Source organism: Apiotrichum porosum (genome assembly GCF_003942205.1).
Source record: "Apiotrichum porosum strain DSM 27194 chromosome Unknown scaffold_3, whole genome shotgun sequence".
NCBI lineage: Eukaryota > Fungi > Basidiomycota > Tremellomycetes > Trichosporonales > Trichosporonaceae > Apiotrichum > Apiotrichum porosum.
Window position 1 is genome coordinate 1,506,390 of NW_021167110.1, and position 27,244 is coordinate 1,533,633.

Consider the following 27,244-nt stretch of genomic DNA (forward strand, 5'->3'; position numbering starts at 1 on the left):
ACACAATAAACTAACTGATTAAACGAGGTTGCTGGGGTACTCAAATGCGGTGGGGTCGATGAAGTTGGTCTTGATCGAACGGGCCGAGATGAACCTGTAGAAGATCGAGATGGATCCCGACTTGTCGTTGGTTCCCGAAGCGCGAGCTCCACCGAAGGGCTGCTGGCCAACGACTGCACCGGTGCACTTGTCGTTGATGTAGAAGTTGCCAGCGGCGTTGCGGAGAGCGCGCGAGGTCTTGGCGAGGGCGAGGGTGTCCGAGCCGAAGATGGCGCCGGTGAGGCCGTACTCGGTGGTGGTGTCGATGAGCTTGAGGGTCTGGTCGTACTCGGCGTCCTCGTAGACGTAGACGGTCATGACAGGGCCGAAGATCTCCTCGGTCATGGAGATCGACTTGGGGTCCTTGGTGACGATGACAGTGGGCTCGACGAAGAAGCCCTTCGAGTCGTCACCCTTGCCGCCAACAATAACCTCACCGCCGGCAGCCTTGGCCTTCTCGATGATGCTGGTGATGCGGTCGTACGAGGGGCGGCCGATAACGGGGCCGGTGAAGTGCTCAAACTCGGTGCAGGGGCCAATGGTGATGGAACCGGCCTGCTTGACGAGCTCCTCCTGGAAGCCACCCTCCCAGAGCGAGCGGGGAACGTAGACACGCGACAGGGCCGAGCACTTCTGGCCCGAGTACTCGAACGCGGCGCGGATAGCCTGCACGACACCCGACTTGATGTCGGCAGAGGGGTGGTAGAGGTGGAAGTTCTTGCCGCCAGTCTCGCCGACGATGCGGGGGTAGCCACGGTAGATGTCAAGGTTGGCGGCAATGTCCTTCCAGAGCTTGCGGAAGACGTGGGTCGAGCCAGTGAAGTGGAGACCGGCAAAGTCCTTGTGGTCGATGCACTGCTTGACAATGTCGGGGGGCGAGCCGGGGACGAACTGGATCACGCCAGCGGGCATACCGGCCTCCTCGAAGATCTTGTACACAAGGTACGAAGAGTAGGTGGCGGCAGGGGCGGGCTTCCAAACAACAACGTTGCCGACAATGGCCGGGGCACCAACGAGGTTACCACCAATGGCGGTCTGCACAGGTAAGTATGACGTCATACGTACGACTTATCTCCCCATCTTGCCACTTACAAAGTTGAAGGGGGTGACAGCGAGCACGAAGCCCTCAAGAGGACGGAACTCGGTGCGGCTGATTGTTAGCTACGGATATCAAGGTGCTCTAGATCAAAGACTCACTTCCAGACACCGTCAGAGTTGCGCGAAGGCTGCTGCTGGTAGAGCTCCTCGACAAACTTGACCGAAAAGCGGAGGAAGTCGGCGAGCTAAGCGCGTTAGCAGTGAATCCGGGGGTCCCGGCGGTTAACTCACCTCGGCGGCAGCGTCAATCTCAGCCTGCCAGGCGTTCTTGCCCTGGCCGAGCATGGTGGCGGCCATGATGTCGAAGCGGTACTTGCCAGCAACGAGGTCGGCAGCCTTCAGGAAGATGGAGGCCTTGTCCGACCAGGGGAGGTCCTCCCAGGCCTCGCGAATGGCAAGAGCACCGTCAATGGCGGCAGAGACAGTCTCAGGGGTGGCAGCGTGGTAGTTGGCGAGGACGGTCTTGTGGTCGTGGGGCATGACCTGGGGCTGCTTGTCGCCCGAGCGGATCTAACATTGTCAGCCACCATTTGGAGACAATGGCACCGATAAGAATGCAGCCAATGTCGTCGTGGAGCCACCAAACACCTCTCCCGGCGCGACTCCACATGGATGAATTGAAGCATTCCTATTTGCACTCACCTCCTTGCCGTTGACAATGGCGGGGATGTCGTAGGGACCCGAGGCGGCAATCTTGGCGAGAGCGGCCTCGAGACCCTCACGGTCCTTCGAGCCAGGGGCATAAGCCCTCTATGCCAGTGTTAGTACGTGCTACACATGGATACCAAGACCAGGCAGTAACTCACCATGGGCTCGTTGTTGATGGTGGGAACCTTGAAGGTAGCGATCTGGGACATTGTGGAGAGAGTGGTGGAGGGTAGGAGGGGTAGAGGGGAAGGGCAGGTAGCTGCTGTGTGTTGGCTGCGCGTCTCACGGGGGTCCGAAGAGGTGATAGTGGTAGCAGATGGTAGATGGGAAGAAGAGGTGCACAGTGGGTACGCGCCGGTACTTGTACTCGTGACGCATTCTATCCCATGCTCGCATGAATCACCCCCTCCCAGCAAAGAGCAAGGCTGTCGCGCTTAGTACTAAGCGCCCGGTCGGCCTGTTCCGATACCATTCGCAAGCACCGACCGGTGGGGCTTGGTATCAGCGTGGGCAGCCTGGTGTCAGTCTGCGCGGCTAGCAACGTTGTGCTTTGGATAGAGCATGGCCCACACCAACGAGCCGGCCGAGGGGGGGGGCGAGAGTGTACTCGAGGTCAGAACCCTATTCATCCACTTCCGTCTCGGCACCATGAGTGGAGTACAGAAAATTGAGGGCCTGACTAGTGCGAGCCAATGTAAGTGTGTGGCATATGTATATATGGAGGGAAGGCGATGAAAAGGAGGGAAGGTGCCACCAAACAGCAGCGAGCGACGAAGGCATGATGGCGAACGGGGGTTCATGGATCATGGATATCGCAACTTGCCGCGCCGTTTTCGGCCCCACATGCCCCACTTGCGCTGCCAAATAGCCTACCGCCAGCTTTGTTTTTGACATTACTACTACAAGACACACCTCTGTCGCAACCACGATATGTACATGCATGCCGCGTTCGCATTTCGATAGAGCCGATACTCGACTCAAGTCGCGTCATCGCTTGCATAGGCGACCAGAATGCCGACTTTGAGGAACGGGGTGCGAGACGTGATGTGGTGGAACCGTTGCCGACGTTCCCCGAGACCCAAGTTGCCGCCCGTCCCGGGTTCAGGCGGCAGTGGCCAGCCCTGGCTTCTGGGCCAGCACCGGCGGCCAGCTCTTGAGACTGCATTCTTGTGAGAGGACTCCTATCGCGGTATCGCCGTCGTTTGGGTATCCCGACACGCGTAGCGGCCCCCAAGTCCAGATTTGAACGGCTACCTTCGGTATCTGACGCATCCTCTACTATACACCACTCACAGCCGGCGGCTTCCGGGACGCCCGAATCACCGACAGGACGGCATGCTGCTCCGCCGTGTGTCGAGGTAGTCACTTATCGCGAGTCGTTCGGCGAAAGGCTGGCCAGAGGGCGTTTGTTCTCGCCTCTTCGTTTTGCCCCGACAAATCCAAAAACATGTACTCGACATGTCAAGCAGTTGAGATTGACCAGCAGTTTGAGCGGCAGACTTCTGCTGACGAAGATGGTGCTGTGCCGTTGCCACCGGCGCAGCTGTGAGAGGTACAGTGCCCCAGGAAGCAGTTGTGTGGGCTCACGCAGCTCCTGCACTCCCTGTATAGTGGGTAAAAACAGGCTTTATAAATGACCGACGGTGTGAGATCAGATCTCACAGATCACAGAGTGCACCGACGACACTGTCCAGCACACATACACACAAGGTGGCAAAGGGGGCCATCTGGGATCACACCCACACCGCCTGGCCTGGCACATTCTTTTCGACGAGCACCGCATTGTGCTCACCACCCACCTCAGGCCACCAACGATGCGTGAGCGCTGTCTGCGTGTCGGATTACGCCGAGGATGTCCCGCTGGGCCCGCCGGTCCGCACGGGAAAGCCGCGCAGCTGGCACAACCCAGTAACCCAGCCCCGCTGCTACGACGTCATTTGCCTTTTTGCCAAACGAGAGAGATCTTACCTAATTCACCCTAATTGCCCCGCCCGTAGAATGATCGAAATGCCAGTCGTCCCACTCTTTCCTGGGTGCCCCATTATTCAATCTCTCGGCTCTACACACACACACGTCTACACATACACACCCCCTCTGAGCATGAGCCTGGTGAACAGCTCTACAGTCCTATACATCTCATCCACAGTCGCCGCCGTCCTCGCCATCCGCTACTACCGTTCTCGCCATCCTCTTACAACTCTGGCGTCGGAACCACACGACCACGGCTTCCCCCACCACCTCAAACGGAACGCCAACATGGCGCCTCCACCAACTGTCTCGCCAGTGACAGGCAACCCCGTCCCAGACCACTACCTGCACTCATCTTCAGTGCACTTCCAGGACACGTCTGGCCGCTCCGTCCTCCTCCGCGGCGTCAACCTCTCCGGCAGCGCCAAGAACCCCCCAAACTGTCCCAGTTGGAGCCAGGATGGCTTCTGGGAGTCCGCCGAGGCGGGCGGCAAGGGCCAGTGGATCAACTCGACGCTCAACCTCGACGACGGGAGCGCAGATGTGAGTGGACAGTAGCCTGAGGCAAAGCTCACACCCGTAGGTCCACCTTGCCCGGCTACGTGCATGGGGCTTTAACATGCTCCGCTTCGTCTTCACGTGGGAGGCACTGGAACACGAGGGGCCGTGAGTTGCTTTCACATGCACGCGAGCTGACCACCCAGTGGCAAGTATGACCACGAGTACATGGACTATGTGGTCAAGTGTCTCTACAAGTGCAAAGAGTACGGCTTTAGGGTGTTCATGGACCCGCACCAGGATGTGGTACGTCAATCTACATGTTTGTGGCACGATTGCTGAGCTGTGCAGTGGTCGCGTTTCTCTGGTGGATCTGGAGCTCCGATCTGGACGATCTACGCCTGTGGTGTGGACCCACACATGATTGTCCCGACCTACTCTGCGTTGGTACACGCCGACTACCCGTCGAGGGAGGAGAGCGACCCCGCCTCACTGCCGAGCATGATCTGGGCGTCGAATTATTACCGTCCGTTCGGCCACACCGTGTGGACGCTGTTCTTTGCCGGACGGGCGTACGCGCCCAAGTGTATCATCGATGGCGTGAACATCCAGGACTGGCTGCAAGACCACTTTGTCAAGGCCATCGGCGCTCTCGCGCACCACATCTCAAAGGCCGAAGGCCTCTTTGAGGAGTGCGTTGTCGGGTGGGACTCTATCAACGAGCCTGGAGAGGGGCTTATCGGCGTCAAGGACCTGACTGTTGTCCCGAAGGAGCAATCTGTTATTCTCGGTCCCGTCCCCACCCCTCTGGAGAACATGCGCCTCGCCAACGGCGAGGCCATCGAGGTTCCCAACTACAGCTTTGGTGGCATGGGCCCGTACAAGGACGGCACCAGGGTTCTCGACCCCAAGGGCAACAGGCTCTGGCTCACCGAAGAGGCCGACCGCGAGCGCGGTGGTGGCAAGTGGGGCTGGACACGAGGAAAGGAGTGGAAGGTGAACGAGTGCATCTGGGCGCAGCATGGCGTTTGGGACCCCAAGACTGGCAAGTGTCTCAAGCCCGCCTACTTCCACACACTCCCGACCGATCCCAACCACTTCGTCGAGTATGTCACCGACTTTTGGCGCCAGTACTGGATGTCGTACGCGTCGACTGTACGCACGTTCCACCCCGAGGCCATTCACTTCATGAACACTACCGTCTTCAAGCCGCTTCCCGAGCTGCCCGAGTCTTTCGTGTCCGGTCGCGCGTGCTCGACTCCCCACTACTACGACGGCCTGACACTCATGACCAAGCACTGGTCGTGGTACAACGCGGACGCGCTCGGTATTCTCCGCGGAAAGTACTGGACTGTTGCGCAGGGCCTCCGTGTTGGCGAGGCCAACATCCGCAAGTGCATCCAGGAGCAGCTCGGTGTATTGAAACAGGACACTGTCGCGTCGCTGGGATCATACCCTACCCTTATCGGTGAGATTGGCTGCCCGTACGATATGGACGACCGACGCGCCTACGGCTACTCGGATGGCGGTAAGGGCAAGGGCGACTATACCTCTCAGACTCGCGCGTGGGACTGCTCCATCAACGCATGCGACGGCCCCAACGTCCTCAACTACACGCTGTGGACATATGTGCCTAGTAACAGCCACCGGTGGGGCGACAACTGGAACGGCGAGGACCTTTCGCTCTGGAGCAGCGATGATACTAGAGCTGCCAGCGGCACCGCAGTGTCAAACTACTCTATGCGCAGCAGCGACTCTGCCTCCTTCAACCCTTCGACCAGCCTCCTCACACCCTCCATGGCCTCTTCCCAGACCCTCACCTCTCGCAGCGTATCGCCCAAGGGCATCGCTTCCGGCGAGGACGTCACGCCTCAGCTCATCATGGACGGCGCGCGTTCCGTCTCTGCGTTCTGCCGCCCGTACCCGGTGTACACCGTGGGCTCACCGGAGCGTATTGACTTTGACGTCAAGTCGTCGACCTTCAAGCTCCAGGTGCGCGTCAGCCCCGCTGACGCAAACGGCAAGGTCACCGAGATCTACGTCCCGTTTGTGCACTACGCCTCGCACCTGGACTGGGACACGGTCCCCGCCAAGGGTCTCGGAAGCGACACCGAGACGTCGTCCCAAACCTCGCGCTCGAGCTCCAAGTGCGACCTGTCCATTTACGACGAGACCCAGCAGGCCCCCGTCCTGCCTCTGCGCTCGGACAGCGCCACGCCCACCGCGAGCACCGGCCTCGAGCTCGACATTATCGTCAAGCCGTCAGTGGGCACATACACCCTCTCGGGACAGTACCTGCACTGGACGTATCCGATCCCGCGGCGCGAGACGGTGTATTCCATCGAAATTAAGCGCAACGGAGGCGCAATGCGCGTCCACGCCGCCACGTTCGAGTCGCCTACTTGGACGGACATGCTGTATGCCGCCGCGTGAGCTTGACTGGGATGGGAGAGGTTGTGCTCATATGGACTGCGCTGAAACTCTCCAAAGGTCGAATGCGTCGTGCATCTAAAGTGCGTCGACACTCCAGCGATCGTCAAGGGGAGCGCAAGTTCATTTTTTTTTCTTGCTAGGCCAGAGAGGCCACCAAACATTTTGTATAGACCGTGTGTGTGTAATGTAACGAACACGTTGTTCAGAAAGCTGCAGCTGCAGAGCTGCACAAGTCCAAGTATACGTTCAAAGTAAACTGACGAACCTTCCTTCCACCGACCGCTGCTTCGTCTCTGCCACGACCACAGTCACTGGGGGCAGAGTGATGATGCATATGCTGTTGAATGGGGATAAGTACTGCACATATATGTGATGGGTGTGAGTGACACGCCGGGCAAGCGCGCACGTCTTTTGGGGGAGTGGGTGAGCCTCTATCGCCTGGCTCTCTATCAAAAAACAAATAAATGTCTCCTCGTCGCGGTGGCGCCAAGCATGGGTGGCGCTTAGAGCTGGCGGGCCACCTCGGTGGTGGTGAACGTGACAATCTCGTCGCCGACGCGGATATCCGCAAAGCCTTCAATGCCAATACCACACTCGGTACCCTTGCGCATCTGGGTGACGTCCTTTTTGAACTGCTTGAGCGTCTCCATGGAGCCTGTCGCACCAGTCAGCTACAGTGTCCTTCCCCATGTCATTATAGCGTTGCACTTACCCTCGAAAACAATCTCACGGTCAGTGCCGCGCAGGACGCGCACACCCTCGTTCTTTGAGATGACACCGTTGGCGACCTTGCATCCGGCAATGACCTTGTTCTCCTTGCGGCTGATCTTGATCTCAAACAGCTGCTGGACGAGGGCCTCGCCAGTGACGCGGTACTCGATCTTGGGCGGGAGCAGGGCTGCGACGCTCGTCTTGACAGATTCGATCAGGCGGTAAATGACACTGTCGCAGTGGACGGGCACGCCGCCGCTGGCGGCGAGCGACTTCATGGGCCTGGGGCACTCGACGTTGAAGCCCACGACCATGGCGCCGGTGGCCTCGGCAAAGTCAATGTCACTCTCACACACGTTGCCGACGCCAGTCTGGACAATCTTGACACCGGCTTCCTTGTTGCCAATGTCCTTGAGCGAACCGACGACAGCCTCGACCGTACCCGTCACGTCACCCTTGATGACGATACGCAGCTCCTTGCGGCCAACCTCGGCAGCAGCGGCAGCGTTTCGGCGGGCAGCGGCAACGGCCTCCTTGACGTTGGAGCCGTCCTCCTTGGCCTGGCGCTTGACCTCGACCTCGATGTCGTGGAGCTTGCGGTCCTCTTCGCGACGGGCGTTGACCTCTTGCACATCGACGGCCATGGCGCGGCGCTCGTCGTCACGAAGACGGTTGGCCACACACTTCTTGGCGCGGTCCTCGTTGGGGGCCTCGAGCATCTGGTCGCCGGCGGTGGGGACGTCCTTCCAGCCAGTCAGGGTCACGGGCATGCCGGGCGTAGCGACGCGGATGGAGCGACCGCTCGAGTCGGTCATTTGCCTGACCTTGGCCCAAGTGTTGCCGGCCACAATGATGGAACCAGACTTGAGCGTACCGCGAGTGACAAGGACGGTGGTGATCGTGCCCTTGCCCTTGTCGACGTGCGACTCGAGCACGTACCCCTCAGCCTTGCCTTGCTTGCGGGCACGGAGGTCGCGCACCTCGGCAAGCGTCGAGAGAGTCTCCATGAGGTCATCGAGACCCATGCCGGTAAGACCCGAGACACGCACGCTGGGAATCTCACCGCCGTCCTCCTCGAGCAGGATACCCTCGGTACCGAGGTTGGACTTGACGCGCTCAATGTCAATCATGGGCTTGTCGCACTTGTTAATGGCGACAACAAGACCGACAGAGTCACCGGCCGCGTGAACAAGGTTGATAACCTCCTTAGTCTGGGGCATGACACCGTCGTCGGCCGCGACGACGAGGACGATCAGGTCCGTGACCATGGCACCACGCGCGCGCATGCCGGTAAAGGCAGCGTGACCCGGGGTGTCAAGGAAGGTGATGGTGGCGCCCTTGGGGACATCAGAGCCCTTCATCAACGATGACAGCGGCACAGAGAACGCGGCAATGTGCTGCGTAATACCACCGGCCTCGCCAGCCGCAACCGAGGTGTGCCTCAATGAGTCGAGAAGTGTGGTCTTGCCGTGGTCTACATGACCCATAATCGTGACCACTGGGGGTCGGAGAGGGCACTCGGAAAGGTCACCCTCGGGCTCTGGGAAAATGTCAAAGCCCTTGTCCTCGTCGATGATGGGGTTGAGGTCAAACTCGATGGCCAGGTTACCGGCCTCATCGGAATTCAGGAGGTAATCGGCGCGACGGTGGTTCTCGGGCATACCGACCTGGTTCATCTTGCGGATCAGGTGGATAAGCTTGACGCCAAACTTGTCGGCAAGTTGGGAAACCGTGATGCTTGACGGGATGAAGACGCTCTTCTCCATCTCATCCTTCAGCTGACGCGCGCGCAGAGCAGCCTTCTGGGCCTGCCTCTCCTTCTTCTCACGCTCCATGCGCTGGGCCTCCTCGTAGGCCTCAATTTCAGCTGGGTCCTCGTCCTCGAATGCCCAGGAGCGGGAACTGCGCTCGCGGTCCTCCCTCGAAAGCTTCACCTTGCCGCCCTTGGTGCTGTGGTGGTGGGTTGGCGGAAGCTCGTAGCCGCCGTCAGGCTGGTGGAGAAGCGAACGCGACTCGCGGCGCGGCTTTCTTCGTGAATGCCAGTCGGAATCGTCCTCCCCTCCATCGTAGCCGGCTCCGTCATAGTCTGAAACGGAACCAGCGTCCGCCACAGCTCCGGACGAGCCTGCGCCATCCTGTGGAGGTGCTGCCGAGCGATCGGGCCCGCTCGCTTGAGTGTTGTCCTTTGCGGCATTGTTTGGTGTGCCCCTTGGAGATGACCAGTCGCGGGGGGCAGGCGCTGACTGTGGATTGAAATTGTTGCGGTTCTGCTGCTGCGATCCCCGCTCGCCCCCGTTGGCGTTGCCATCTCTGAAGCGCTTGCGGGGGTTTCCAGAGACTCCCGACTGCAAAGCCGGATTGCTACCACGCTGGTGGCTGTCCTTGCGAGCAGCGCCATTTGCGCGGTCGTTGCGGCGGTCGTTCTGGCGGTCATTGCGGGCGTTGTTGTTACGCGAGCCGACACCACCACCGAGGCGTCGGTCGTCGCGGGTGCCTCCAGAGCTGCCGCCTCCAGATCCCCAATCGCGAGATTTGACAGGCGTCGGTGCAGCGGCACCCCAATCGCGGGCCTTGAAGGACTTGCCGGCACCAGACTGGGAGTCGTTTGCGCTCTGAGCTGACGGTGTGGGGGCAGGGGCACCCCATTCGCGGGCTTTGAGGGGCTGGCCAGAACCAGGCTGGGAGGCGTTTGTACTCTTTGCTGGCGGTGTGGGGGCAGGGGCACTCCATTCGCGGGCTTTGAAGGGCTGGGCAGCACCGGACTGGGCAGCGTTTGTGCTCGCTGTTGGCGGTGCGGGAGCTGCCCAGTTGCGCTTCGGGAGAGGCTTGGCGGCCGACCGAAGTAGCGCCGCAGCCGAGAAGGGTCGCACAGAGGACGCCAGAGCTACCCGCACTGCGATGGCGGGTGATCTTGCGCTCCTGAGAATGCTCATGACGGTGAATGCGATGAGAAAGTCGAGGCGGACCGACTTTGTCTCTTTAGTCTTGTTCCTCCACTTCTCATCGGCGGGCCAGGTTCAAAGGGGGCGCGCATAAGGAGGAGGGATGGGTCACGTGACTATGCATTTATTACAATTTGCCACCGAGGCCGCGATTACATGACCGTGGTTGACTGGACTGTCTGAGTAACATTCAAAGCATCCATCCGTCGCAGACCACCACCCCCGGCCTGCGCGTCTTCATTTGTGCATGTCCCATTCTTGTTTGCCTTCCTCATCTCCACCTCGCATCCATCCATCCACTTTGCATCCTCCCCCATCCATTGCTCTCGTGTCCACACCACCCGGTAGACGCCACCCAGTCACAAGCCACAGCAACCCCGGCAGCGCCACACCGTCGTCACTCCTCCACATCTCAACCCTATGGCTGTCTTGTCGCCCAAGCCAGCTATGCCCACGCTCGGCTTGCCATCCCCTTCCCTGTCGCGGTCCATGTCACCATCTCCTTCACCGACCGTAGGATCGAGCAATGGCGACCTGACCGAGGTCGCACGGCTCAGCAGCCAGCTGCCCCCTTACCACCCGAGCCACTCGAGCCTCTCGAATGTGCTGACCGTGGCGGAACAGCTCCAAAACGTCAGCATCCACGGCCAAGGACTCGAAAAGCTCGGCCAGAGTTCCAAGTCGCCTCGAAACACAGCGTCGCCCATGCCCGCTATCGAGCTGTCGCCCGAGCGCAAGACTACTCAGCTTCCGACCACGTCTGCCCGTCGCTTCCCCGAAGAAGAAGACGAAGATCTTCTCCGTGAGACCGACGATCGTTTTGTCCTGTTTCCCATCAAATACAACGAGGTGAGATACACATCTCGCGGACACCATATCTGACTGGTCAGATTTGGCTCGCGTACAAGCAGGCTCAGTCGGCGTTCTGGACGGCCGAGGAGCTGGACCTTGGTAACGACCTGTACGACTGGGACACCAAACTCAACGATGACGAGCGCTTCTTCATCCTTCGCATTCTCGCATTCTTTGCCAGCTCAGACGGCATCGTGGGAGAGAACCTCATCTCGATGTTCTCAATGGAGGTCCAGGTCGCCGAGGCTCGTGCCTTTTACGCTTTCCAGACCATGATTGAGCAGGTCCACGCCGAGACTTACAGTCTTCTCATTGAGACCTATGTGCAGGACAAGGAAGAGAAGGATTTCCTGTTCAAGGGCATGGAGAAGAGTGAGTTGAAGTAGTGATGGGCTCTGTCTCTGGGGACGTGACTAACTTTTCAGTTCCTGCCATCAGGAAAAAGGCGGACTGGGCGCTCAAGTATATCACGCCCGACATGCCCTTCCGCACACGCCTCATTGCTTTCGCTTGTGTCGAGGGCATCTTCTTCTCGGGCTCGTTTGCGGCCATTTTCTGGCTCAAGAAACGCGGTCTCATGCGCGGATTGACATTCTCAAACGAGCTCATCTCGCGCGATGAGGGTACCCACACCGACTTTGCGTGCTTGCTATACAACCACCTCACGCACCGCTGCTCCGAGGAGGAGGTTCACACAATTATCAGCGAGGCCGTGGCCATTGAGAAGGAGTTCCTCACCGATGCTCTGCCATGTGCGCTTATCGGTATCAATGCGGATGTGAGCTCCTCAGTTGAAGGTATCTGTAGCTAACAGTCCAGTCAATGTGCCAGTACATGGAATTTGTGGCAGACCGTCTGGTGGTTGCTCTCGGTGAGTTACCTGTTGGCTATCGTCGGAATCGTCCCTAACGGTCAGGCTACGGAAAGATCTACCACGCCACCAACCCGTTCGAATGGATGGAGCTCATCTCGCTGCAAGGCAAGACCAACTTCTTCGAGTCGCGTGTCAGCGCGTACCAGCTGGCCAACATGTCGCGCTCGGCAACACCCCACCACCGTCGGTCAGGCTCGTCTGGCGACGACGGCAAGATTACGAAGAAGATCTTCCGCACTGATGCTTACTTTTAAGCACGTCGTCAGTGGATCAGTGGCTTTGACTAGCTATCATCGGACTCATTTTCCTGCATACACCACTCCCCCCCACCTCTCATAGACACACATACTCAGCATCACATGTCATATCACCCACTCTGCCTCTTATATCGCATGTCGCGCCCTGTAACCGGCTTGAGCAGAATTGGGAGTGGCCCGCAGCAGCTCGTTCAGCCAGGACCGACCCTGGTCAAACCTGGTCAAGCTGCCAAGAGTCACCGAGGGTGCCTTGGCGTCAGGTTTGTGCGTGAAGTGCACCATTGCAGGACAGCGCATGCACGCACTTGTACCCTACGTTCTGCTTGTGATATTTGATATTGAAGCGTCAAGGCGATGTTGCTGTGGATCTTATCGGGCGTTATCGGAATAAGTCACCGGATCTAGCGGGTGGACGGCGCTCCAACCCAACACCGCATCCAAGATCCAAGATCTGAGGGAAACATAGACGGACACACACAAATTGAGATTCCTTGCCACTGCTCACTTCTTCATCGCAACTCACAGCAACCATGTTGTCCCTCCGCCGAGCGCGTGAGCTGTTCACACGGTAAGTGCTACACGTGCATTCGACTGGGGTGGTGGTGAATTGGAGCAGAGGGGAGCTAGCTCCACCTCGACTTCATGTCACACGAGCCCATTTCCCAACGGCACAGCTCGCTCTCCATGGTGTGGTTAGAGGCTGACTGTAAGCCATCTGGCGTTTGTAGGACCCGGCCTGGTGGCATCGGTGGCATACATTGATCCAGGAAATTGGGCAACCGACTTGCAAGCTGGCGCCGCGTATGGTTACAAGTTGCTGTTCATCGTGTTCCTCGCCAGTTTGGCGGCGGTCGGTGAGTGAACATCATGGAGCTACAAGGCCCGTAGCTCGCACGCACCCACACCCATGCTCACGCCTCCAGTCCTCCAAATCCTCTCTGTGCGCCTCGGTGCCGTCACCTCCGACTCGCTCCCCGCGCAGACGCGCGCGCTCTTCCTGCGCTGGGAGGCAAAGTACCCCAAGTACAAGCGTGCCCTCCGCTGGTGTCTGTACGCGTTATGGGCTCTCGCCGAGATTGCCATTATCGCGACCGACCTCGCCGAGCTGCTCGGTAGCGCCATTGCGCTCAACCTCCTGTTCCCCCGCCTCCCTCTCTTCGCCGGCGTCCTCATCACGGCCGCCGACGTCATGGTCGTCCTCCTCTTCTTCCGATCCAACTCGGGCCGCCAGGGCATGATGTTCTTCGAGTTTGTCATTGTGGCGCTTGTGCTCGCCGTGTTTGTGAGCTTTATGATCCTCCTGCACCTCATCAAGCCCGAGTGGCGCGAAGTCTTCCTGGGTCTTGTCCCGTCCAGGACCCTTGTCAAGCCCGGCGCGCTCTACGTCGGTGTTGGTATCATTGGCGCCACGGTCATGCCGCACGCACTATTCTTGGGATCACACCTCGCGTCTGTGGACCGGTTGGGCATGCTCCCTGTTCTTCCCTCGCGTGCGAAAAAGCCCATCAACAACCGCCTGCCTTCGTTCAACCCACTCGGCCGCCTGCGTCGTCGGAATCCGGAGCCGCAGCCCGAAACGACAGAGGTAGAGCTTGAGGAGGTCAACCAGGCGGGCCCCTCGCAACTCCCGGACCTTCCTCGCGTGGAAAGTGACGTGGGAATTGCTCCGGCGCCTAAGACGTTCGCGGATAAGGACGACGACGACTACCAGGTCGCCATGGAAAAGTACGACGCGGACGTGCGCGCCTTTGACCGTATCCGCTGGGCCGACCTGCACGTCATCCACGCGACCATTGATACGTCGTACAGTCTCCTCGGCTTCGCCCTCACTATCAACGCTTCCATCCTGACGCTCGCCGGTGCGGCGTACTACTACGGCCAGAGCGGGGCGACCGACGACGCCGACCTGGCGGGCGCCCACGCGCTTATCAAGGATTATATCGGCAACGGCGCCGCCATCATTTTTGCCCTTGCCCTCCTATGCGCGGGCCAGAGTGCCAGCATCACCGCGACGCTCGCTGGCCAGGTCGTGTCCGAGGGCTTTCTGGAGTGGAAGACGAGCCCCATGCTGCGTCGTCTGCTCACGCGCTTGATTGGTGTGGTCCCCGCAGCCATCGTGGCCGTCGCGGTTGGCAACAAGGGGCTGGACGACATGCTCGTCGCGTCCCAGGTCGTCCTCTCCATCGTGCTTCCGACAGTGACCATTCCGCTTGTCTACCTGTGCTCGCAAAAGGACGTCATGGTCGTCCTCGGACCGATCGACGAAACGCAGCCGCCGGTGCGTGCCGAGTCGGTGCCAGCTTCTGCCTTGGCTTCGGCTGCGGCGTCGAGGCAGGCTTCACCAGCAGCCTCACACCTGTCGCTTCCGCTGCCGCTGCCATGCGCGTCACGTCCATCCAGCCCCAGCCTGGAAGTGCCACCACCTGCCCAGCCGGCCGGGGTCCGCCGCCGCAAGTTCTTTACGTCCAGCAAGTGGGTCACCGCACTGGGTTACTCGCTGTGCGGTATCGTTATCCTTGCGAACGGATACGTCATTGTTGAGTTGTGTCTGGGTAACGCCTAAGGCGAGGAAGTCTGGGCGGTGGATGGGAAAGGGATGGGGTTGTGGGACGGGCTTGCATAGCCTCTGAGACACAGATAGCACACTGGAAAACAGCATACATCATAGCCTGCACAGTAACCCCACCATTGTACTACATAGCGAACGCATAATGCCACTTTGTCTGATCACGCATGTTGTGGCCGTCGTGGATGGCACGCAGTGTCGCCACTGACACCAGACCCATTCGCCACTCGGTGCCTTGGACGGGGCCGTGGGTGATGGACACCGGTTCCCGGCCCAGATCCGTTCGTTCACTTGCTATCTGACCCATTCCTCCGCCGTGACCCGTCATCACTCATCTCTCACACTCCAACTCTCCCACCCGACGACTACACCCTTGGCCGCCATGGCAGCACAAGATATCCTCCCCACCATCATCCTCATTGGCATCCTGTATGCGCTGTACAAATGGCTCACTGGACCGAGTACGTCACCCCCCGCGGCCCGCGCCGTGTCCCTCCATCTCCATCAACCCTCCACTCCTCCTCCGGCCTGCCTTGATCCTTCTGGGATGGCCAGAAGCTGTCACAAGGTCACAAGCTCAAGCTGCTTGACCCCTCCCACTGCCTGTCTCCGTGCCAAGGCCACCAGCTGACTCGTGCAGAGACACCATCCGACCCGTTCCGCGGCGTGACGAGGCCCATGGTGAGTCGATCCGGGCGTCACGCGACATGTGCGAACGTCCGTCCTACTCGTGCACTCCTGCGTCAATCCCACGACGCAGGCGTAGGGATCGAGTGGCGAGCATAGCTTGGCCATGAACGTCGGCGGCGCCACGGTTGGCCCCCGCGATTGCAGCGACAGCAGCACCGCCGCTTCCGCCGCTGGCCCAAGCCCGCCCGGCTTCACGCTGTCAGCCCCTCACGCTGTTTCTGTGCTCGCAGCGTGCTCGCCGCTGCGTCGCCAGCTGTCTCGCTCTGACATGGTGAACAGCTCAGCTGGCCGGCGCGCACGCGACCTTTCCATTCCCTTCAGCGTCCACACGACCATGTCGCTGACACGCTCCCACAGGTTGAATCCGTCACCTCTGCGTTCCCGGACGTGTCGATCGAGTCCGTCGTCTTCTCCCTGTCGCGCACGCGGAATCCGCAGACGACCAGCGAGATTATCCTGGACCGCGGAACGTTGCCAGCTGTGAGTCGGGACTGAGGGGGCGGCAGGCGGCCGGTGGGCGATGAAGGTGTCTGTCTGGCCCTTCATCGCTACAGCACCACCATGCTGTCCTGGTCGTCATCAACCCAACATGCACCGCACACGTATCTGTCACTGACGTCCAGGCCCCCGCCGATTTTGTCGTTCCCGACCACCTCCGCCCCGTCGCCGTGCGCTCCGCCACGCCGGCATCGTCGTCGTCCACCGCCGCCACCGCCCAGGCCGCTGCCGTCAAGCAGCAGAGCCTGATTGACCGCTACAACCTCTCGTCTCGACTGGCGGGCGACAGCGCGAAGGCCAGCGCCAGCCCCGAGCCACCCACAAGTGGCGGCGGCAGCGGTGTGTCGAGCGGGGTCGCGACGCCATCGAGTATCGCGTCGGGCAAGTGGGAGGCGACGCGCGAGGACCGTGAAAAGGACCTGCGGGCGCGCAAGGAGCGCATGATCCTCGAGGCGAGGCGGAAGATTCTAGAGAAGGAGGCCAAGGAGGCGGCGGCAGCGGCCGACAAGGCCAAGGCCGAGTAAGGCAGTCGTCCCCCGGGACGGAGCGGGTTGGCAACATGGGCAGCGCGTGATATGCATTGGGCAGTAATAGTACTCTCGTTCTTTCCGAGTCTAACTGTTTTACATCCCCATGACCTTGTTGAGCAGCTCCAGGCGCGCACCGAGGGCGCGGACCGTGTCGTCGTCGACGTTGGCAATCGCGAACCGGATCCAGCGGTCGGCCTTGATCGTCTCGGCGCCCTCGACACTGTCCCAGTCGGGCGAGTCACGCGCGGGCATGAAGAAGCAGCCAGGGAGGGTAAGCACGCCGCCGTGCATGGCCAGAGCGCGTCCCACATCCTCGCTGCCCACGACGCTCTGCGCGTCCACGCCCAGCGCCTGCCTGGCCGCGTCGCCTGTGTATTCCTTGGGGAACTCGACGTAGGCGTAGAACCCGCCCGAGGAGAGGACGCGCCATCCGGGGACGTTTGCGACCGTCTCGGCGAAGATGGCCAGGCGCGAGCGCAGTGCCGCGGCCGACTCGGCGAGGTCGTCCCGCAGGCTCGGGAGGAGCGGGGCGAGCGCAAGCTGCGGTGGGCGCGGAGGACAGATCTGCATGCAGTCGCAGACGGTCGCGACCTGCTCCAGGAGCGTGGGGGAGGCAGTGATGCTGCCCAGGCGGTGGCCGGGGATACGGTATCCCTCTGTATGCAGTGTCAGCTTCTAGCCCAACTACTGACCACGAAGCTTGACCCACTGCTGAAGCTTCCCAGCGAGATGAGACTCTCGCGCCATGTGGGGTTGTCGAAGAGCGTGTGCGGCGCGTCCGTGAACTCGCGGTACGTCTCGTCGAGGACTAGAGGGATCTCGTACTTGCGTGCGAGGGCGAGCCAATCCTCGAGCTGCGAGGGCGAGTAGACGGCGCCGGTGGGGTTGTTGGGTGTCGTGAGGACGATGGCGCGAGGACGGATGGGCGTGCCGTTGGGACCGATCTTTGGCTCGGCAGCGAGAATGTGCCGCGCGGCATCGATGGACGGCTGGAACCCCTGTGCCGGGTCGCAAGGGATGTAGCTCGGTGTCACGCCTTGCAGCGACAGGCTCATGGCATGGTTGAAGTAGGCCGGGAGAGGGAGGAGGATGCTCGACTCGTTCGGGGGGCAGAGGACCATGAGGAGCACGAGGAAGGCCATGTTGCAGCCAGTGGTGATGCCCACATCCTCGGGCAGGAGACTGGCCTCTTCCTTGACGCTGTACAGGTTCCGCAGCTCGACAGCCAGCGCGGCGCGCATCGCTGACTCGCCCAGGATAGGACCATACTTTGCCGCGTCTGGGTTGCCGGCCGTCTTTGCAAGCGCCGCGAGGACGCTGTCCGCAGGAGCGGTTCCGGGGACACCTTGGCTGAGGTCGAGTAGCGGTTGGGTGCTTGCAACGGGGGAAGCGGCATATGCCGCTCCCCATGCCTTGGCCTTTGGGATGCTGCAAGGGGTCAGATACGACGGACAAGACGAAAGGTGGGCAGTGGGGGACGTACGGTGGAGCGGCAGTCGAGGTGACAGCTGGAGCGAGGGCGTAATGCAGCATGGCGACACGAGAAGGGACGGAACGGAGAGCAGTGGAGCGAGTGACTCTTGTTGCGAGAGGTTGGAGTGCAGTAAAGGTGGTAAACGGCATGGAGATCGCAAGATAGCAACCTAGGAAGCGATGGAAAGAGACGATCAGCTATCGACTTATCGGCTATCGGCAATCAGCGGCCCAGCGCTAGGCAAAGTGGTGACATCCACGGGCCCACGGCGGACGGCGGACGAGGCCGACAGCCCCGCAGACAACATCAGCGATGCAGAGGGCATGCACGGTCCAACCATGCAGCTACAGGTTGGACGACATACTCTGCCTTGTCTGCATTGCATGCATCGTCTGCTCCTGAGGAGAGGGCATATGCATAAGCGTCTTTGTTGAATGCCGTGGATGCCGGTTGGATGCCGGCCGGCGGCGTCGAATATGACGTGGGGGGGTTTGGGGCGAGTGAAATATGGGGGGTGTGAGCGTGGAGCACGCCTTTCATCATCAGCAGTCGTTTCCTTCTTGTCTTTCCTTTCATGCCACCTGTTTCCTCAACGCTCACAACGTGCGTACACACCCCTCCATCCACACCCTCATCCAATCGGCGTAACAAGGACATATCGCTGCGGGGACCTGTGTCTCATCTGTGCGGTGTTTAATAAAACATCGACAATGACAAAGGCGGCGCCGCCCACGCTCGGTCTCGGCGACCATACTCGAGCCGAGTGCCGTGCGTTGCTAAGCTGGCCGACGGGCTGAGCTGATAGACATTCCGACACACGGCGAGAGCGTGGGTGTTGTTGTCCTCGCAGTTTTCATCACGCCCCTAGTCGCCCAGTCGCCCCAGTCACATACTTAAGCAGAATAGACTGACCGCTTTCCAGAGCCAGCACCCGACTCACTAGCCTCATCTCCGTCATGAACCCCGCCCACAAGCGTGAGTTGAACGGGCTCCATATCGTCACTGCGATGTGGGGAGTCCAGCTAGCTGCCAGCTAACTCCCACCGCAGAGTGCTGCACCCTCCCGCCCGTCCAGGCCGAGTACACGCCCAAGGGCTCGTTCGGCGAGCTCGACGGCCTCAAGACGTACCAGACTGGCCCCACCGACACTGGCAAGGCCATCCTCATGGTCTACGACGTCTTTGGCTTCGCGCCTCAGATTCTCCAGGGTGAGTCACCGGGCGGACCCTTGTGACTCCCCGATCCTGTTTTGCGCAGGCAGGAAACAAGAAATCTGACAAACCCAGGTGCCGACCTGCTCGCTTCTGCTGGCTACCGCGTCGTCATGCCCGACTTCCTCAAGGGCGCCTATGCCGAGGGCAGCATGTTTGACGGCACCCCCGAGGGCGACGCGAAGAAGATTGCTTACATTACCGGCCCCGGCAAGCCCGACTCGGAGGGCCAGGCCGTCGCCATTGCGGCCGCGCTCGCCGCCCTCAAGGCTCAGGGCTACGCATCGGTCGGCACCGTCGGCTTCTGCTGGGGCTGGAAGGCCGCCATCACTGCAAAGGACGTAAACCAGTTCTCTGCCATCGCCGGCGTCCACCCTTCGTGAGTGTGCAAGCTCGCATGCACCCGTCCCATCTTTGACAACTTGTGCTCACATGTCACTCCAGGTTCGTCGGCAAGGACGACTACGAGGGCCTTGACATCCCCGTCTGTCTCCTCCCTTCGGGCGGTGAGGACAAGGAGACCGTCGACTCGCTCTACGCCAGCCTGGAGAAGAAGAACCCCGGCAAGAACTTCCTCAAGTGGTACCCCAACGAGGCCCACGGCTGGTGCGCCGCCCGCGGTGATGTAAGTACAAACAAGCCCGTGCCGCTTCATTCTGGCCTTTCTCCACACGCACAGCTGACCCTCTGCAGCTCTCTGGTGGTGAGCACACCGATGCCTACGCCGAGGCCTACCAGCTCCTCGTCAACTTCTTCAACAAGTACGTGTAAGCAACTATAGATGTGTGCCGCTTGTGTGAGAATGAAGAAGTAAGTAGACTGTGTTTGACAAGAATCTCTTGCATGCATCTTGTATGAGGATGTTCGCGCTCGCCTGTGGCTGGCGGGTAGCACTGACCGCCACTGATAAAGCACGAACCACTATGGCGGTGCCATACTCTTCTCGACACCAACAGCCACCTCGAGCAAGTACTGCATCGACGGGATGGGGGCCTCGACCAGATCGACGTCGCCCGGGTAGTAAAACTGGATCCATCTGGCGAGGTTTTTGTGGCTCAGTCGGCGGATGGCCTGGCGCGACGCTAATGGCTGCGAGGAGGAGAGTCAAGAGTCAGTGGATGCCTTGATTGGGGAACATCTATGCTCTCTTACCGGATACGCGTCGGCCTCGCGAGTCCACTGCAGGTTCGGGACGTAGCGCAGCTCGAGGCCCAGACTCTCGAGATACCCGTTCAGTTGCCTTTGGCCTGTCAGCCACCTCTTGCGTCCCGTCTCATGGCGTGGCGAGCACACTTACCTGGCCTCACTGATCATCATCCGCGCATTCAACGTGCGCACAGTCCTGTCAAGGCTGTGCACCCTGCTCAGTACTTTGCGGTAGGAATCATCGAGGGCCAGCACTACGTGCTTGAGCTCCTCCAGCAGGTCGGGTTCTGGGGCACTGTTGTCACTGGTGAAGGGGCCGGCAGTGCCGCTGAGCGCTGGCAGACGGCAAGCGGAAGCGGGCATGGCGACTTTTGGCGGGGTCACGTTCGGCGTCGGCGGGTAGACTGCTGGCTTGACGGGCCTCGTTCCGGCCTGAGACGTGGTCAGATGCGGCGCAGGCTGTGCCCACGCTGGATCCTGGAACGAGGTGCCGGCGGTCTTGGCGACAAACTCGGCAGCGGTCCACATTGTGATCTGGGTAGGTTTGCGCTGGGCCGGGGCGTCGGCATCGGCGTCGGTACTGGCTGGTGCCAGATCCGCATCGATGGCCATGGCTGTGCTGGTGTCGACCAACACCTGTGAAGTACTGGCATCCCGAGAGTGCATGGCAGTTGGGCTGATGTCCATTCCACCTTGGGTAGTGTGGTTCCAAACGCTGACACTCGCGAGGCCCTGCTTCGCCTTCGCCTCTGTTTGGATCTGGGCAGCCTCATACTTGGCAAAGGTCTTGCGGTTGACGACCAACGCTATCGTCAGACGCTATACTCGATACACGGCCACATACTCGTCGTCTGGACTGTTCTCAGCAGTCGCCTCGCGAGGGCTGGCACCACGGGCGCCCCCTCGCCCTCCTCTTCAATCTCCATCACGGTCTTGCGAATGGCCTCCAGGACTTTTGGAGGGGTGGGGATATCGATCTCGCCATTGTTCTTGGTGGCATAGCGGCTGAGCAGGGGCGAAGCGCTCCATGCCTTGCTCTCCATGACGGCCTTTGGGATCGGTACCTTGGATCTGCTCGGCCTGGGGGACCCGATCGTGGCCACTTTGCGGTTACGAGCGGGGCGGGAACGCAGGTGGCGGTCGGCAGCCATGGTGTGCTCCAGCCAGGAAGGTGGTAGTTTGGTGTATCAGTGGGCCGCGGTCAGTGATGCCCTCGTTTTATGAGAGGAGGCGTCGGCCTGGCTCGCAGTGATGAAGATCACACCATTGTCTGCCGTTTCGGGCGGGGCGTGGGGAGGACCGGTGATGATGATGGAACTGGGGGAGACGACGTGAGACCCTTGTCAATGCTTTGGCCGAACTCTTCCCCATCACCGCGGCAAGAGTGGGTCCTGCACTTGCTGCGATCTACATGTTCAGGTAGAGCATGTCTCCTACTCAAACTCGCTCCAGTACTAAACGCTGACTCAGTTCCATGTGCCTCACGCCGAGACATTGTGGGTACCCCCATTCGTGGCAGCGAGCACAGCCACAGATCTACCCCTCGGTGTCCATCACATCAGCGGCACACACTTCGTTGCCTCAGTGTCAGACACTATATATAGTTTCGAGCAAGATGGCCATCCCTTCATAGTGTTGATCATGTAACTCCTAACCTTCTCGGAGGTGAACCGCGCCGAGTAACACCGACTGTGATCCTCGAGGACAGGTGACAGCAGCAAATGCCGGACATCAATGCGCCAAGGCGGGACCACTTGACAACTTGATACATTACTGATCACTGATAACTACATGACTGTCACATACACTTCACGCCTTCTGTTTGCCCTTGCCCTTGCTGCTGATACCGCCAGAGGGGCCAGCGCTGCTGCTCGATGCACCGGCACTGCTGCTCGGACCTCTGGCGCTGCTGCTCGGGCCCCCGCCGCTGCTACTCGAGCTTGCCATGTCCTCCTCCCCCTCAGACCCCGACCCCTCGGACCAGTCGTCCTCGGTGAGGGTGAACGGGTCCGGAAGACCCATGCCCATCATGGCCTCGCGGTAGGTACGCAGGTCGTCCATTGTCGGGGGAGGCAGACCGCCATAGAGCTCGATCGACGAGAGGATACCGGACGCAAGGCTCCAGGCGACACGGTCCAGGAGATACTTTTCGATCGGGTTGCGCTTGTCGTTCTTGTTCTTCTTCTTGGACTTGGCCTTGGGAGCTGCACCGTTCATGACGGCCTGGAAGGTCTTGAGGTCGACCGTCTCGGCCTTGGGTGGCTTGGACCGAGCGTTGGCCGCGGCGATGCGCGCCTTGAGGTTCTTGCTCTTGGCCCGGATCTTGGGACCTGTGGAGACCTTGGGGTCGTCGTGGTCGTGATCGTGGTCCTTGAGAAGGTCGAGTGCCGAGTCGAGCGAATGCTTGCTGTTGCCAGCGGTGACGGCGCAGGTGAGCTTGTCGACCAGGGTCTCAATCCGGCACACGGCATTGGCCATGATGAACACCTCCATGGCCGCGCAGCACTGGAGGGCGGCGTAGCGACCGACGGTCACGCGGCTTGTCGCGAATCTGCAATCAATCAGACCATGCACAGCCTAGCCCGCGTGGATAACCACTCACACCGTAGGTAAACATTGCCCGCTGCTCATCAGGCTTGCGATTCACGGGAGGGTGCTGGTGCTCCTCATTGAGCACCATCTGCAGGATATCGTTTTGGAACGGGCAGGTGTCAGTCTCTATGCCTGAGTGTGAACCTACAGCTGCGGTCCACTCGGGGTCAAGGAGCAGCACACCAGTGGGGTCATAGATGCGAACACACACAGCGCGTGCGTCGAGGAATACAACCAGCCAGCCGCCGTTGGCCTTGACGGGAAAGATGACGCGAGAGTAATGGTACAGCCTGGTTTGGGTTCGGTCAATCACTTGCGCCCCCCACGTCTCGAGGAATAAACATTCCCAGCAACCATGCTGTGCGGCTCACACCATCCTTGTACCCGGCCTCTGTGAGAGCGTCTTCGAGAAGCTGGTTGTTGCGGCACTTGCCCTTGCCGTTGTGACAGGTGCAGACCTTGAAGATGTTGACGGCGAACTGCGAGTCGAGGACGAGACAGCCCGGCGGCTTTGGGCTCGACCGGAGGACCTTGACAAAGCCGTCCACCATGGCCCTGTCTGCGGCGTCGTCCGAGTCCTTGGTGTAAATGGTGCGCACGGTATCCCATGACGGTTTGCCTTGGACTGGCACTGGCGAGCGGTTCCACGCTGTTTTGGACGACTTCCACTCGTCCAGCTCAAACTTCTGCCTCTCCTATTCTCTGTCAGCTGGAAGGCTAGCTGAAAGGCACGATCGCGGCAGCTGGGACTCACGTCTAGGGCGGGGAGGAGCTGGTGGATGGCGCTGCGTGCATACTCGACGCACCCACATGGCTCATGAGCCGCCTTGCGGTTGCCTTGCTGCGCCTGGGGATTGGAATCGCGGTCCATCATGGCCTTTTCGTACCGCTTCTTGTGCATCGCCTGGATACGAGCGCGGGACAGCGCCATGAACGCTGGGGTGATGGGTGAAGAAGCGTCGCCCATGGTTTGTTGGCAGTGGGTGTAAGGTGATGATGATGACAGCAAAGTAAATGATAACAAGGATGGGTGGGGGCTATGGGAGGCAGCACGACGAGTGATGGGAGGAAGGGGGCACAAGGGTTGTCTGTGTGGAGATGTGTGTGTGGGAGAGCGGACGGCTTGTGATGAGACGGCTGGCGAAGGGGGGGCCAGATCCGATCAACAACACCGGGCCGAGATCACCATCAACAGCAGGGGCAACCGTCACACAGTCGCACAGTCTCACAGTCGCACAGTCGGTCATCCATGTTTCTAACACAAACACTGACATCGGTCCATGCGGCTCACTGACGATTGAAAAGGCCAGAGGCGGAAGAAATGGGCTAGCCCAAATCCACCCGCCGTCGACCGCCACACTCGCTTTGCACCATGCGGCCGATGACTACTGTGGAGCTTCAGGAGGCCATGAAGGCTGACATCAAGACTGTGCGCCAGAGCCTGCAGGCCATAATGGTTTCTGCAAGAGTCAAGGTCAACCAGGATTCCAAGCCCCCCAGTGTACCTCTCTCCAAGAGGAGGAACAATCGTTACATGGACCGCGTATCCACGCGGGTGCCAGACCGCGACGCCCGCGACAACGTTGCAGTCCCCTCGGCCGTCCCGCAGCCTTCGTCAACCAGCACCTTGGGTCCCACTCTCAGGCGTCACCGCGAACGTCAGCGTCTGACTGTCAAGCGCTCTGGCAGCATCTCGTCCAGTCGCTCTGCGACAGACGGTTCTGTCTCCCATTCCGACAAGGCGTCCACTGTGGCACCGTCTCGAGCTCCTCTGTCGACTCCTCAGCTCCCGGAACCGCCTGTTACTCCCACTGTACCCAACCGCGCTGACTCGGGTCCCGACCCAGACTCGGACACCACACCTCGTCCGTGCCAGCTCCAGCGGTCGCTTGCGCAGATGTCGTCCACTACGCCGATGGGGTCTCCCCGGCCCCAGGGTTATAGACTCCAGCCCCACAAGTCCAGCACAGGTAATCTCGACGATTTCCTTAACAATGTCCCCACCAGTGTCGTCACCAATGTCCCCAACAGTGCCACCACCAATGATACCACCAACGTCCCCAACAATGCTCTCCCCAAGCCCGGCCGTCGTCAGGTTTCACCGAGCCCCCGGATCCACGGCACGATGTCAGCATCCTCAGCCCCAGCGACGGCCGCTGCGGTCCAGTCTCACTCGCAGACGCGAGCCACAAGCCACATTCCTAACAGCAGTGTGCAGCACGCTGACTCAGCGACCTCCACCCCCACCACTCAGCCCCGTGCACCCGGCAGCATCGACCTCGCCATCGTGATGGACAGGGTCGACGACATGACGAGCCAGATCAATTTTTTGACCAACAAGCTGAAACCCGCCATGCGCGAGGCCAAGATCCAGCACGCAAAGTCCCACAATCGCGCCATGCACCTGATGGGCATGCCGCTCGTCCATGTGCCGTCGCATTTTGGCAACGTCCCGGTCAACTTTCCTGTGGGTATCTGTGTGGTGGGGCAAAGGTGAAGGTGGTGGCGTTCAACTGACGTTTCTTTTTTGCGGCAGCACATTACCAGCCGCGAACAGGTACGCCTTGCGTCTCCTGAGCATGTTGATCTGTGGCTGCACTATTACCTAGGGCCATGCGAGCTGCAGGGCACACTCCAGGCTCGTAAGGCTGCGCTGGCGGACATTCTCGGGCTCGACCTGCTGCCTGAACGCTGACGTCGTGACTGTCAAGGAATCGAGGATCGAAGACTGCTGTTTCGTACTTGAAGAGAACAATGAATGCCATGCACTGCTCCACCAGACTATATTCTGCTTGCATTCTTGGACTGGGCATCTTTCAAGGGTGCATCTGGGCGACTCGATCGTCAGTAGCATTCCGAAGAACATCAGCCGCCCGCCGCCCGCCCCGCCCGCCGCCACCACAGTCGGTCGAGTCCGATGTGTCGAGCCTCCACGTCGGGAACGCGCGTAGGGGATAGAGTGACCCTTCAAGATGGTCCCATGGACAGCTAGCTCCTTGGAAGGTTTGGAAGCAATGCTCTGCCCCAGCTCACTGATACCCCTTCGAGTCGTCTTATCCTCGGCCTCGGCGATTCTGCGGAACGACTCTGTTCCGCGACTCGGGCCCGGCAAGCCGGCAGGTGGAACTAACAACTAACCGAACTCCCCACAACGACCAACTACTTAAGCCTTGACGCTTGGCCAACTGGACAACACCCCATCATACTCGTCGCCAACAAAGCATCGACATGGCGCCCAAGATCACGCTGCACTTTATCCCGATCCCCGGATCGCGTGCTGACCGCCTCTTCTGGATCCTCGAGGAGCTGGGACTGGAATACAATGTCCAGGCCCACTTGCAACAGGGGCCCACGTCTCCGTCCTTCAAGGAGGTGTCAGTGCTCGGCAAGGTGGGTAAAGAAGATGGGGCGCGGCGAGAGCGAACTGTGACGCAAACACTGACATGCCAAGACACCCGCTCTCGAGGTCGACGGCCGCATCTTGACTGAAACCGGCTTCATAGTGCAGTACCTGCTCAAGAACTTCCCCAAGGCCGGGCTCGAGGCCACGCCGTCCGACGACAGCGTCCACTGGAGCTTCTTCTCGGAGGGAACGCTCATGCTGCACCTGCAGCCGGGGCGCGTGCTCGGCTTTGCGGCCGGCGCTCTCCCCAAGAAGCCTGGAGTGTCCGCCGAGGAGGGTAAAGGCATGGCGGCGCTGTACAACTGGTTCTCCAGCGTCTGGGTCGGCAAGAATGTGCCCCTGCAGTTGCAGTGTGTCGAGGACTTTCTTGCGCAGAACCCCAACTTTAGCGGTAGCGAGCTGATTGGATCTGGTGATGTGAGTACCGTAAGAGATGGGTTGGGAGGAGGGTGACGATCGAGTTTGGGGCAGGTTGCAGCATGCCTGCGCGCATCCACCGGCACGGCGGCAGCGACCAGGACGATGGTGTGACGGTATGCGAAGCGGTACTGACGGGTCAGATCATGATGGGCTACCCACTCAACTACCTCGCCACCGGCACGATCATGGGCGAGTACTCCGTCGGCCCGGCCACGCGCAAGTGGGTAGCCGGCATCCGCGCGCGTCCGGCATGGCAGCGGGCGATGGAGAGGCAGGACAAGGAGAGGCAGGTGCAGTCCAAGCCGAAGATGTAGATGATGCGATGAAGCAAATGAAGAGAAGTGGGGGATGCTGGGGGTTATTGTAATCCACTCATCGGCTGCCATGTCCGCCT

General features: G+C 60.3%; 12 protein-coding genes across 12 annotated transcripts; 7 read left to right on the forward strand and 5 right to left on the reverse strand.

Annotated features, from left to right (window-relative positions):
- Positions 1-18: 18 nt before the first annotated feature.
- On the reverse strand, positions 19-1,994 carry PUT2 (1-pyrroline-5-carboxylate dehydrogenase; the record flags this gene model as incomplete). Its single annotated transcript, XM_028621620.1, has 6 exons — positions 19-1,074; positions 1,132-1,189; positions 1,237-1,322; positions 1,369-1,647; positions 1,780-1,887; positions 1,944-1,994. The coding sequence occupies 6 exons, from the start codon at positions 1,992-1,994 to the stop codon at positions 19-21; spliced, it is 1,638 nt and encodes a 545-aa protein (XP_028478072.1).
- A 2,047-nt stretch (positions 1,995-4,041) lies between these two features.
- On the forward strand, positions 4,042-6,684 carry EHS24_006149 (uncharacterized protein; the record flags this gene model as incomplete). Its single annotated transcript, XM_028621621.1, has 4 exons — positions 4,042-4,296; positions 4,337-4,419; positions 4,458-4,557; positions 4,603-6,684. 4 exons carry the CDS (start codon positions 4,042-4,044, stop codon positions 6,682-6,684), a joined length of 2,520 nt encoding a protein of 839 aa, XP_028478073.1.
- A 503-nt stretch (positions 6,685-7,187) lies between these two features.
- On the reverse strand, positions 7,188-10,328 carry EHS24_006150 (uncharacterized protein; the record flags this gene model as incomplete). The annotated part of the gene is made up of 2 exons (XM_028621622.1): positions 7,188-7,339; positions 7,397-10,328. 2 exons carry the CDS (start codon positions 10,326-10,328, stop codon positions 7,188-7,190), a joined length of 3,084 nt encoding a protein of 1,027 aa, XP_028478074.1.
- Positions 10,329-10,784: 456 nt separating this feature from the next.
- On the forward strand, positions 10,785-12,317 carry RNR2_2 (Ribonucleotide-diphosphate reductase (RNR), small subunit; the record flags this gene model as incomplete). Its single annotated transcript, XM_028621623.1, has 5 exons — positions 10,785-11,186; positions 11,246-11,561; positions 11,615-11,967; positions 12,021-12,060; positions 12,106-12,317. 5 exons carry the CDS (start codon positions 10,785-10,787, stop codon positions 12,315-12,317), a joined length of 1,323 nt encoding a protein of 440 aa, XP_028478075.1.
- Positions 12,318-12,850: 533 nt separating this feature from the next.
- Positions 12,851-14,883, forward strand: EHS24_006152 (uncharacterized protein; the record flags this gene model as incomplete). The annotated part of the gene is made up of 3 exons (XM_028621624.1): positions 12,851-12,888; positions 13,032-13,174; positions 13,244-14,883. 3 exons carry the CDS (start codon positions 12,851-12,853, stop codon positions 14,881-14,883), a joined length of 1,821 nt encoding a protein of 606 aa, XP_028478076.1.
- Positions 14,884-15,268: 385 nt separating this feature from the next.
- Positions 15,269-16,598, forward strand: EHS24_006153 (uncharacterized protein; the record flags this gene model as incomplete). Its single annotated transcript, XM_028621625.1, has 4 exons — positions 15,269-15,347; positions 15,527-15,567; positions 15,934-16,056; positions 16,200-16,598. The coding sequence occupies 4 exons, from the start codon at positions 15,269-15,271 to the stop codon at positions 16,596-16,598; spliced, it is 642 nt and encodes a 213-aa protein (XP_028478077.1).
- A 99-nt stretch (positions 16,599-16,697) lies between these two features.
- EHS24_006154 (uncharacterized protein) lies at positions 16,698-18,227 on the reverse strand (the record flags this gene model as incomplete). The annotated part of the gene is made up of 3 exons (XM_028621626.1): positions 16,698-17,260; positions 17,314-18,032; positions 18,088-18,227. 3 exons carry the CDS (start codon positions 18,225-18,227, stop codon positions 16,698-16,700), a joined length of 1,422 nt encoding a protein of 473 aa, XP_028478078.1.
- Positions 18,228-19,034: 807 nt separating this feature from the next.
- EHS24_006155 (uncharacterized protein) lies at positions 19,035-20,060 on the forward strand (the record flags this gene model as incomplete). The annotated part of the gene is made up of 5 exons (XM_028621627.1): positions 19,035-19,053; positions 19,128-19,286; positions 19,365-19,668; positions 19,734-19,914; positions 19,983-20,060. The coding sequence occupies 5 exons, from the start codon at positions 19,035-19,037 to the stop codon at positions 20,058-20,060; spliced, it is 741 nt and encodes a 246-aa protein (XP_028478079.1).
- Positions 20,061-20,210: 150 nt separating this feature from the next.
- EHS24_006156 (uncharacterized protein) lies at positions 20,211-21,586 on the reverse strand (the record flags this gene model as incomplete). Its single annotated transcript, XM_028621628.1, has 4 exons — positions 20,211-20,378; positions 20,442-20,529; positions 20,587-21,241; positions 21,280-21,586. The coding sequence occupies 4 exons, from the start codon at positions 21,584-21,586 to the stop codon at positions 20,211-20,213; spliced, it is 1,218 nt and encodes a 405-aa protein (XP_028478080.1).
- A 658-nt stretch (positions 21,587-22,244) lies between these two features.
- EHS24_006157 (uncharacterized protein) lies at positions 22,245-23,994 on the reverse strand (the record flags this gene model as incomplete). The annotated part of the gene is made up of 5 exons (XM_028621629.1): positions 22,245-22,940; positions 23,038-23,115; positions 23,176-23,355; positions 23,399-23,722; positions 23,782-23,994. 5 exons carry the CDS (start codon positions 23,992-23,994, stop codon positions 22,245-22,247), a joined length of 1,491 nt encoding a protein of 496 aa, XP_028478081.1.
- Positions 23,995-24,399: 405 nt separating this feature from the next.
- Positions 24,400-25,722, forward strand: EHS24_006158 (uncharacterized protein; the record flags this gene model as incomplete). The annotated part of the gene is made up of 2 exons (XM_028621630.1): positions 24,400-25,494; positions 25,564-25,722. 2 exons carry the CDS (start codon positions 24,400-24,402, stop codon positions 25,720-25,722), a joined length of 1,254 nt encoding a protein of 417 aa, XP_028478082.1.
- A 533-nt stretch (positions 25,723-26,255) lies between these two features.
- EHS24_006159 (uncharacterized protein) lies at positions 26,256-27,164 on the forward strand (the record flags this gene model as incomplete). The annotated part of the gene is made up of 3 exons (XM_028621631.1): positions 26,256-26,417; positions 26,479-26,847; positions 26,991-27,164. 3 exons carry the CDS (start codon positions 26,256-26,258, stop codon positions 27,162-27,164), a joined length of 705 nt encoding a protein of 234 aa, XP_028478083.1.
- Between the last annotated feature and the right edge of the window lie 80 nt (positions 27,165-27,244).